This window comes from Nestor notabilis, unplaced genomic scaffold, assembly GCF_000696875.1.
Source record: "Nestor notabilis isolate BGI_N333 unplaced genomic scaffold, ASM69687v1 scaffold1029, whole genome shotgun sequence".
Taxonomy (NCBI): Eukaryota; Metazoa; Chordata; class Aves; order Psittaciformes; family Psittacidae; genus Nestor; species Nestor notabilis.
In genome coordinates this window covers 95,371-106,935 of record NW_009942111.1, presented here as the reverse complement: position 1 = coordinate 106,935, position 11,565 = coordinate 95,371, and the positions used below count along the sequence as shown (strand labels likewise).

The following is an 11,565-nucleotide window of genomic DNA, read 5'->3' as shown; positions in this document are numbered from 1 at the left end:
TTACTTCTTGCCCTAAAAGATCCAAAGTATTTGCCTTAGATTTCTTTCCTCTTCTCTCCTACCCCAGTCAGTCTAGCAAATATTTATGAAACATCAATGGTACATTTATCAAATTCTTGTTCTGCAGCTCCGTTTAGGTAAGTAACAAATTGAGCTTTTACAGTTGTGAAGTTACAGGTAGTCAGCTGGTATAAACTGCTTTCACCTCAGATGGAATTGTGTCTGCTAGCATCCAAAATCCTACTTACCTCACTCTATGTTAAAAACAGTAAGTTAACTGTTCTTTAAAATACACAATCTTACAACTGTCATTGACTATTCATTTTAACTATTTGACTATAGTAAAAATACTAATGTTTCCAACTTTATAAAGTACTTTGAGTCCTTTTATGAAGAAAAACAACAGCAACAAACCCAGAATGGTCTGACCCAAATGCTCTGAAATAGAAATTAAAAAAAACCCCAACCTAACAACAAAAAATAATATATATATATAAAAACCCCAATCAACTAAATGTGTGCCTAGTAAAACCCCAAAACTGAAGCATAGGTTGAATCATCAGAACCCATAACTAATTGTATGTTCAGGCCTATCCCATGCTCCCCTGCAGTATTTTCATCAGCTGAATTAATGAATTGCAAAGCCTTATAAGTTAAGACTGTCTTTCATCTGAAAGTACAGGTCCACATAAAACAGCATGGACCTCATTGGCCTGATCTATAAAGCTCTAAAATTCAGTCATCTCTCCATGTTCTAATGTGTTTGGGACTTTCAAAACCACATCTTTTTGAACTTTCAGAAATGCTTGGAGATTTTGCTGGGTCAAGCTCTAAGACTCAATGCTGAAAAAGAAGTCAGGCTCTAACCTGGTGGAGTCTGCCCAGCAATTGGTGTCTGGCAGTAAGCTTAAGGCTTCCTTTAAGCACTTCACAGGGCAAGAGCCTTAAGTTCATCTCTTCATTTTGGATATAACTGATAGAAATTGAACTATGAAGACCTCATTAGGAGAAAAATAAAGGTTCACTCACAAATGACATAAGCAGTAGTCAGACGGACTTATTTTAAAGCCTGTCATTTATTTAGAAATCAGTATCAGTGCTGCTGAATATTCTAAGGGAGATTAATTATGTGATTCTTAGACAGCAGGTTGACTTAGCAGAGATCTTCACGCTGTCATTACTCCTACATCCGTCTGGTGACGGCACCCAAATCAGCATGGGTTTCTGCATTTAGCAATCCTGTAGTAGCTCTCAAAATTCTGTGCTGTAAGCATATTTGTACTGAAGTCTTCACTGAACAAACTGCTGCAATGAGTATTTTAAAATAACCTCAAATACTTTTAAACATAGGTAAGATGGAGACTTCTGGGGAGTAGGGACTAATGATGCAGTGGCTGGGAATTGTACTATTTTGAACATAATCTCTCTCAGGCTTGCTGTTTGCTTCTGGGTTTTGATTGCTTTTTTGGGGAAAAGCATTTTGTGACTCTTTAGAGACAACTAATTTATTTAGGTTTTATTTACTTCCATTGCTCCCTATGAAAGGTCAAAGTATTTCCAGTTCAGTTGCTGTTTTTCCCTCAGTTAAGTAGTATGTAAAGGGGTGTTTATTTTGCTCTGTAGACAGACGAAGAGGGAGGAAATCTACCCCACCAAAGTGAGGTGACATGTTATGTGTTTGGATTCCCTGCATTCTCTGTAGCTGGTAAAAAGAGAAGGAGGCACCTCTGGGAGGTGACTTGGTCCACTGAAAATCTGAGTCAGCGTAGTGGAATAAGATAACATCATCTGGGCAAAAACTGTGACATGCTCTTTTGTGCAGTTGGTACTGAGTCAGATAGTTTCACATCAACTCAGTATACCTAGCTCTAGATGCAAGAGTTTAATCATAAGTATGTGCTTTCAGTCACAGCACCAGTTGCCTTACAGTTTGCGTTATCAGAGGAGGAATGATACGAAAACCCATAATTTCAAGTGAAGTGAATAGATGATTTATTTATGACAAGCTTTCTCTAGTGGTTTAGGTTTCTCCATTCAGACCTGGAATGCTTAAACTCTGCTGGCTTTTTTCTCTGTAGGGTCACACCAAGATCAATGCCTTCAACTGGGCTAAGGTTCGAAAGCTGAGCTTCAAGAGGAAACGTTTTCTTATCAAACTACGGCCTGATGTGAATGTAAGTTCTTTGTCAGGAATTGATGAAGTTGACAAAAGGTTATTTGGTAATTTTCTACTCACAGATCAAACATGCATTTTTATCGCCTCAAAAAGATTTCTTTAATTGAAGTAATTTCTTATGTTCACTGTTGGTACTGCATGCATCAGCCTGGCATCTCAGGTGAGCAGTCTGAGCAAAGCAAGATTAACTGAATGTCACAGATTTGTCTTCTGGCTGCAACTCTGGTATTGTATCATCAGTTCTTAAGTTACACCATGTAAACCACCTCTTCTCATTGATTTTATCTCTGTCATATTTGTCAATGAAAGGAAGTTAGAGCAATAGCTCTGATACTGTCAGGCAGATTAGTGTTGTCTCAAAGTGGAAAGGATAGGGCCTGTTAGGCCTGAAGGCCACTGAAAGAAGCTTTTTTTTTGTAGCGTAGCACCTGCTTTGTCAGTGCATCTCTGTAATATATGTTGCTTGCTTGTTTACATTGCAAATGCTATCTCTATTTGCAGAGTTCATTTCAGGACACCCTGGAATTCCTTATGTCCAGTCGAGATTTTTGCAAGTCTTTTTGGAAGATCTGTGTGGAGCATCACGCCTTTTTCAGGCTTTTTGAGGAACCTAAACCAAAGCCCAAACCTGTTCTTTTTTCTAGAGGTTCATCATTTAGGTTCAGGTAAGATCTGCATTCTTCCTCTACCTTTGTTGCCTCCCCATTTCTAAATCACATCCATAATGACCTAGGATTAAACCTATTATTTTCAGCTTCCCTTATTTACATTGTAGTTTGCTCCTTTATATTTTCCATTGCATCTTCTCAGCCAGAACAATGCAAAGAATACTGTAGGGAAAAAGCCTTCATTAATTTTGTATTAGGTGTTGCAAAGTAGCTTTCTGGAGGTAAGAGATAAAGTATATAGATTCCAGCTGGTTTCACATAAGAAAATCCATGTGTGTCCTAAACAACAGTAGCTGGCAACTTTTTGGCCCTCTTTGGATCCTCTGCTTCTAGCATGGGATCTTTCCTGTGTGACAGAGTAGAGATTTTTATTTTCATTGCATGTTGCTGTGGTAAACCCATTTCTGTGCATTTAAAACAGTGGCTTGTCTTCATGCTGAGACCTTTATGCTTGCCACGGATTCATGTGAGATGACCGTCTATGCTGAGACCAAATTTACCTGTGATATTGTTACAGCTGTAGAAAAATTTCTGATAGTTGGGTTATTGTGGTTTTTTCCTTACACTGACAGAAGCCTCACTGTAGATATTGTGTTGTATTGCATTGCATATGCTGGGGAGGGGGTGTTGAAATCCTTTCATTCATACAGTTAGTTTTGTTTGCGAAGCTGATGTAAGCTGAAGAGCTAGAAACCCTCTGCTGAGGTAAGCTGTACACTCCAGTTGTCTTGCACAAGAAAACATCAGATACGGCCAGTCTCTCTTTCCACTTTGTTTCTTGCCTGCAAAGTAAATTAATGAAGATGGAAGGACCTATGTTAGAGTAAACAAGCTATAACTTGTCAAGTTTCTGCCTGAGTAAATAGAAGACTGTAGGTCCATTCAACTTACTTGTAGCAGGTTTTGGCTACATCTTCCACTCACTGCGGTCTGTCCTACATAAATTCAGTAACCTTTTTCAGGCCTTGTGGTAATTCAGTTGGTTGAAAGCTTCTAATGAATGGGAGGAATTTGGTTCTCTGTTGAGCATTCTCAAGGTGTGGGTTTCCTTTACTGCTCCCAGTTTCCTTTGGAATTTATAACTTTGCACCATAAGAAGTGCTGGGCTTTCTCACCACTTTTTCACAGCCTGTAGCAAAAGGGGTGAAAGGGATTTCCAGCCTACATTTCTGCAGGAAATGTATATATGCTTAGTTGACATTTTTCATAGTAGTAACTGAGTCATGAAATGCATTTCTGTGCTTTTCATCTTGGTTCCATGGTTTACTCATACTAGGGAAGTCTGGTATTTGACTCAAAAGGATTCAAGAATATTCTTTGTTCATGAGAGGAAAACTTAACCCCTGCTTTGCTTTTTATTGTGGTGACTTCCCAGTAATGTAGTAACCCATAAATGACACGAATTTAAGCAGCTCTGAAATGGCATCAAGAAGTAGCTCCATAGCAAAAAAAGAGAGGCAAGTAACATGCAAGATGATAAAAATATGTGTATATCTGACCAGATCCCTTTCTTTATGATCTTAGATGACTTTCTGCTGACAGTGAGAAATACTTTTCTCGTTGCTGTGACTTCATATGCAGGCTCATACATGTTTATGATGACCAGGTGGTAAATTATAGTAAATATTTTTCTGTGGTTTTCTTCCAGTGGTCGGACTCAGAAGCAAGTCCTTGACTATGTTAAAGAAGGAGGGCACAAAAAAGTGCAGTTTGAAAGGTGAGAGGAAATAAGTAACCTGTTAGATATCTTTCAATCAAAGAAAAGTAATGATTTCCAGGCAGTTGTATTCTAAGATCTTGGCACTAGTCCAAGTTAAAAAAAAAAGTGTCCTTTGCTGGTTTGACAGTTTCTCACTTGTATAATACCCCTTTGGTCCTGAATATTTTGGTGGAAGTTGGTATAACCCATGGTTTCCTTAAAATCAGTATTTTTCAGTCTGTCTTTCAGCAGTGAATGTCTTACCATCACAGGTAACTTCTTCCCATATTGATTTGCACTCTCTTCGGTGGGTTGTCATTAATGTATAGGAACAGACATACTCAGCTCAGAATAATACTGAAAGTAACAGAAATGGGTATAGCCAACCTCAAGTGAGAGTCTCCAGGGAAAGCTTCCAACTTGCTAGAGCCAGTTCTGTCTGAGCTCATCTTGTTTGTGATGAACTGAAAGTAATGGCCAAGATGCCACAAAGGCCATGACAACAGTTCCTTACTTGTGAGTCATGTTCATGTGAGAGACCATTTTTGCTTCAGTGCCTCTCCCTTTTCGTACAGTGGTGTGTTTGCAGCGCATAGTGCATTGAAATTTTACAGAAAGGAGGAATGTTAATCTGGTTGGGAGCAAACTTTTATGAAAGCTGCTATTGAGAGGTTTTGTTTTAAAAGGCATGTCTGTTGATTCCTTTTTCTAGAAAAAAAAGATGCAATGAAATGGCTTCTTACTGTGATTTTCCTTTTATCTCCAGGAAACACAGCAAGATTCAATCCATCAGGAGTCTGACTGCACAGCCTTCAGAACAGCATACAGAGGTGCCAAAACAAGTCAGTGATGTTGATGAAACCCTGGCTTATGCCTTTTAAACATTTCTTTTTAGATTACCCCTATTGCTGTTTTGAAACTTCAGGAGCATAGATTTCTGCTCACTTACCATTTAACTGGGAGTTGTGGAACCTGGGTGTTGTAAGTTTTAGGTTCTGCAAGTGGAACAGGTTCATTTTCACTGTGGAAGAGTGTTACTTCCAGACAACCAGACAAATACAAGTACAGGGTTTGTCTGAGCTGCACTAATGACCATCTGAAAAAGCTGCAGTCCACAGTGTTATTGCTGGAGTCCTGGGTTCTAGCTGGTTATTGCATCTGGAGAAAGTTTAATTCTTTTCCTTCACTGGGGAGTCTTAGTTGTCCATGACAAGATGATTTGTTGCATTAACCAGGGAGAAGAAGAATTATTTCCTTAGAAAAATTACAGCTCTGAGCTTTACAGTCATTATCTCTGGTAGATACCTAAAGTATTTGTCTTACATTATTAGTTGCTATGCATTAGGAATTGTTTGCAAATCCAGTAGTGGCGAGGTTGCACCAGCTGCATGTTCCCATGTCCAGCTAGTAGCTATGTATTCGCTATAGGCACCCACATAAATGCAAATATTCAATGTATATACACAAGCCAGCCACATAGGTAAAAGCATACAGAAAACAGCACTCCCACAAGCACAATGCCAGTGGCCTCACCCTGTTCCATTCTTTGGCTGATCAGGATGCAAGTTCATTAGTGGAAATTATGTATACATGTATATGATATAGATCCTTCCCACAACTGGTCTTAGACACTCAGTCTATTCAGTAATGGGCCCCTGGATCCCTATGTCTCCCAGTGGCTGGACATATAAACCTGCAAGGCTCTCAGCCCCACTCCAGTTACTGGTGCTCAGATATACAGACACACACACACTGCGGGTTCCTCCAGTAATTCATCTTAGACAGTCTATGGAGTAACTGACACTTGGATCCTCTGGTTCCTGATCACGTCAGCCACGGAGACAAACACATGAAAGTCATCTCTCCAGTAGTTGGTACAGGCTTAAGACATTGCTAGTAATTGACCCCCAAGTCCCATGGTCTTTCCAGCATCTGGCTGGCCTGACTTATGGCTGCTCCTGTACTTGGCTCCCAACTCTTATCCTACTTATCAACTAGTCCAGTTGAATGTTCACTAGCAATTACATGTTGACCTACCTACCCAACCAGGTCTGTTGCTCTGGTCTCTCCAGCTGCTGCTATCCCAGACATACCCAGACCATGGGCTGATGGCTCTCTTGGGACAGCATCCAGAGGAGCCGGGTCAGGGAGCTCCATTTTCCTGACTATGATATTGGGGTTCCTCCACCTGCCAGTGTTTCTCTGTGCTCATCTGTGTTTGTTAAGGCAAACCTTTAATTACACAACTCTATGTTAGATAAACCTTAAATGACAGGATCAAGCTACTAGCTTAATGTATTTAAGAATGCTGCCTGAACCTTCACCTTCATTGCATTGCTTCCTTTTGATATTCATAGTCTCTCTCAATTCTGCAAATCTAAGAACTTCAGAGAATTCTGTTACAAATGCAGCCCATTTGAACTATCTTTTAGCATTTTAAAATTGCCAAGACAAGCTCAGGTAGATAGACCATAGCTACAGGGCCAGGTGCAACGTATTATAAAAAAAATGGCAAAAAAGCCAGCCCATGAACTAGTGGCAGGTATGCTCCAGGAATTGAATGTGGGGTGCTCCAAAACCCACACATGGCGTTTTTAGTGTATAGAAGTAGGCTGTGCAGAATTTGTCTTATGTGTTTACCTTTTCCTCCAGTTTCTCAGAGTAGTGCGAACAGGCTGATGCTCTAGAGTGTTGATGGCTGCCTTAGGGCATGGAAACACCTCAAATACCACCACATTGTCTGCCTTCTCTTCCCTTGCTTAGCTTATATATTTTTCTGCTATTGAAGATGAGAGACCTCTTTTTTTAATTTTATTAGTTTTGAAGCTTGGGTTACCTCTTCTGCTTTCAAGAGATTCCTATCTTGTACTATACAAAATTCTGGTGTGTAATTACACGTAGCCTTTTCCCTCTGGCTCCCTTCCCTCCCAAACCTCTCCCTATCCCCTTTCCCTTTCCCTTTGTCTCCCCCTTGCCTTCCCTTTTTTATCTTTCCAGAGCTCTAGCTTTGCCTATGGAGACGACAGTGATACTGCAGCAGTGCAGAGCTGCCGGCAAGGAAAGGAATTGAAAGCATCACCAGAAGACACTGGACAGCACAAGAGTCATTCCTTGAAGAAGAGCCCAAAGGAAGGCAAAAAGGTGGATGGAGCAGTGGTGTCAACAGTGGAGGAAGAAGAGGAGGCTGCTAAGGACAGGATGCAGCAGAACAGACCTCAATCACAGCAACCAAGCACAGGTCCAGCTTCCAGGGCTGCTCATGGCAGCAGCACCTCCATTCCTTTCATTGACTGCAGTGACGTAGATAGCGAGTATGATCTGCTCAGAGGACAAATAACCCGGTCATATTCCCAAACAAATGACAATTATGAGGGTGATTTGACCAGTGGTGCCTATATTCACTACAGAGATGAAAATCGCAATAGAAGTAGATACAGGGATTCCTCGGCCTCTCTAAAGTCTTCCCAGTATCTCTCTGAAGAGTACCTTGATGATGATAACCCAGCTAATATCTCCTTCTACACTGGGGGAAGCCCCAGGATGCCAAGGCATAGCTCACTGGTTGACGAAATGTTTAGAGGACCAGGGAGCCGTAGTCCACTGGCCACTCCATTGCCTCCCAGCAGCAAAGGGTCAAGCCCTAACATGAGCCTGAGTAGAACTGGCTCTCAGGGTTATGTCTCAGAAAATGGGCATGACTGCAGGGTGAGGGCTGGGGAGGAGGACAGCCATGACAGTAGCTGCCATGGGTACTGCAGATATACTCCAGGTTCTCAACAGTCTCGTGCGCAGAAAAAAACAGATCTCTGCAATAAATCAGTTACAGATCCATTTATCCTAAGTCAGATATCCTCAACCCCTGGGCAGGAGTATAGATCAGAGAGATGTTATAAAGCAGGTGGAGTGGCTAAGATGTCTTCTCCAGAAGGCAAAATGATGGCCAATGGTATGCCAGCTGGGGCACAGTCAAAGCATAGTCCAGTCATACAGTCACTGCATGCCAGTGGCGTGGTGGATTACATGGCTGCAGTCCAGATGATGGAGGGCTCCACCAGCAGTGGGACAGAATCTAGTGATTCTGATTCAGAAATCATTAATCCTTTCACTCACCCCCTGGTGTTTGGAAATCCCATTGTTCTGAGTTCCTCTCCCATGCCTAGAAATAAGTACTCATTTGGAAGCCTTCAGCTTGAGGAGGAGGTAGAGGAGGATGTGTCCGTTCGTCTCAGTGATGAAGATGGTGTGCAGGTGTTCAGCTGCTAGGGACCAGGGAGTATAAGACCAGTGGATACTGTGGTTGCATCTTCTGGGGCTTGTGAAGAGTGGCTGGTAATTTCAGTGTGTGGGCTATTTCAGAGATTATCATTGTACTAACCAGCCAGAGGGAAGGGATGATGGAAATACAATAATAAGTCTCAATGAACCTTAAGAGTAACACATATCCTCCGAAAGGCAGGAGTATTGGACAATTATTACTGATTTAGGAACCTTTGTAAGACTTTATACATTCACCAATTCTTTGTATGAAGTCATATTTTAGGTATCTATTGTAGCTACTTTGACACCTGACTAGTTAATTTTGACAAAACAAACAAAAATGAAACTAAGTAGGTATGTTGTGCTCTTTTGTATTTCTATTACTTTTTTTTTTTTCCTCTCCTGTATAAGGAGAACAACTAATGAGTGCCTCAACAGAGTTAGAGTTAAAAATTAAACTTGCAGCCAGATGTAGGCAGCTTGATATTCAGGACCAAGTCTTGTAATCTTGAAATACACTGGAAAGTCTTTTCATAGCAAGAATGTGTTTGGTCTGCTCATCTTCATAACCCATTTTATAATCTTAAGTGATGAACTGAGGGTACACATTAGACATGTATACAGGAACAATGACAGAACAATGACAAGTTTTTTCTTCAGTGGGTTCAACAGGCTGATTTGGCGATGGAGATTTTGAAACTCCAAACTCTTCCTTGGGCAAGAAAGAGAACAAGATGAAAAAGATAATTCATGTAAAAAAACCCCTTAGATTGAAAGAGCTCTAACAAAGAGTGGAATGAGTATTACTTGCAAGGCAATCATTTATATCCTTTATCAGTGTGATATAAAGATTAATTGCAAGGCATTTCTCCCCGCTCCCCACCCCCTTATTCTTTTAGTGGCATTATTATGGAGACATCAAAGTTTAGTTGTGGGTGATTTTTGGTGGGGGGGTTGAAGATGGTGGCTGTTTAATTTTATTTTTTGCTTTGATCATGAAAAATCTTTATCTGTACAGGGTCCAATTACTCTGTCGTAGGCAATTTTAACAGTGCCACCTCATAAATTTTTCATCCCCTGACACACAGAATGATGGCACTAACTGTGGTCCAGGCTCTACTGTACATGGCGTAGTGAGATTTTGGCATGTGCAGAAAGACAGAGAGACTAATTCTTTGTAAACTTCAAATTCACATGCTAAAAGTATTGAGAATTAAGGCTGTATCCTAATAAAATCTGATTATAGTTTCTTGAGTTATTTAAGAAAATCCAGATAAAAGGTCTCCTGTATAGAAAGTGTCCTGCAGTTGTTAGAGGCGAGAGACAAGATGTGCTCTGTAACACTGGCCTTAATTTTAACTTTGATATATTTTTCTTGTGGGGGAATGGAACTAAATCTGTGAATTTTAAGTGATGAACAGCAGCACTGACTGAACTGCAGGTCGCTTGCAGTAATCTGCATCATGCAGTACAAGCATGCAGCAATAATGAGTCCACCCACATTAAGTACTGATGAACAAGTTGCAGGGATTTGTATATCGAGATGACATAAAATTTTGAAGATTGTTTTTACAAAAATAATAAGATTTTTTTTTTTAATTTTTCTATTGCCTTGGTCTATGCACACTTTAAAAGTTTAATCTGAGTGAAGGATATTTAAAAAGATACCTACCGTAGTTAGGCATGTCCTGTTATATACTTTACTTTTTTGCAGGAAAATATATCTTTGTGTAAATATAAGTTCTAACCTGCTCATCTCCTTTAGTGTGTTCTTTTCCTTAAAGATTAGATACCTCATTTTTGAACTGGAATGATGTAAAGCATCTCTTTAGACAGTGACACTTTGGTGACAGGGAATGCTCTCGTTTGTTCCTGTAGTTTGAAGCATGAATCTAGAAACAGTGAGATTGATAATTAGGGGTAAGCTTGCTTGTATATTATGGTAAAAAAAAGATGGTTTGTGTTTTGAATTTAGAATAGCTGTAAAATAATTGCCTTCAATTCAATATTTAAGATGAAATATAAGTAGTTGAAGCCTGCATTGACAGATAGCATGAGAATGAGGAGCGGGTGCATGAGTCTCCTTTTGATTTTTTTTTTGCCGCCTGTGTAGCAAAAGTACCAATAGTTATACAGTAAGGTACTAGCAGTCTGGACAGATGGCTCAATTGCTTTGTTAGCTAGTAAAATTAGAGTTCAGATAATGGATTTTCAGCAAAAAGGATTTGCAGTCATTTCTGCTACTGACAAAAGTGAATAGGCTTCATATTGTTTGGATTTAAGTGAATATGAAAGTGATGTTTACTGTTTTGCATCCTTTCAGATACTGTTTTCAGGCCTGATTTCTTTACTCAGATGCCTACAAATATAATGGATTTATAATTTTATAAGAGCAGACTTGCTGGTAGCTGGAGTTAGCCTAGTCACTAATGAAGTACCTCAACAGCTTTTATTAGTTTCCCTTTTGAATACTATCCTCAAAAATGAAATATGAGGATTTTTCTCTGTCTGTTTTCTGTCATCTGGCATTTTTTGAACTTTAACTGTTTAAATGATTGTTGTTTCAACACGTGTGAAATTCTTCCAGTTTGAAGAAATGAAGTTTGTAAATTACATAAGAAATAATTTCATTGAGTATGAATCATTTCTGCAGCATTCTTATGCCACTGAAGTTCCGTTTAATATCAGTTGACAAGCATTTAATTAAAAACAGTCTGTGGGCCAAATTCCTCTACCAGACATGTGGTTCATATCTTCGTGCTTGC

The 11,565-nt window shown here is 39.9% G+C and overlaps 1 protein-coding gene across 1 annotated transcript in view; it reads left to right on the top strand.

Annotated features, from left to right (window-relative positions):
* FARP1 (FERM, RhoGEF (ARHGEF) and pleckstrin domain protein 1 (chondrocyte-derived)) overlaps nt 1-11,565 on the top strand; it is a gene marked incomplete at its 5' end in the record, with an annotated part of 55,949 nt that overhangs the window by 2,003 nt on the left and 42,381 nt on the right. Inside the window, 5 exons of the mRNA XM_010021219.1 lie at nt 2,079-2,174; nt 2,678-2,841; nt 4,493-4,561; nt 5,310-5,394; nt 7,541-7,781. Coding sequence (XP_010019521.1) covers nt 2,079-2,174; nt 2,678-2,841; nt 4,493-4,561; nt 5,310-5,394; nt 7,541-7,781 — 655 coding nt within the window. The remainder of the gene's footprint in view (nt 1-2,078; nt 2,175-2,677; nt 2,842-4,492; nt 4,562-5,309; nt 5,395-7,540; nt 7,782-11,565) is intronic.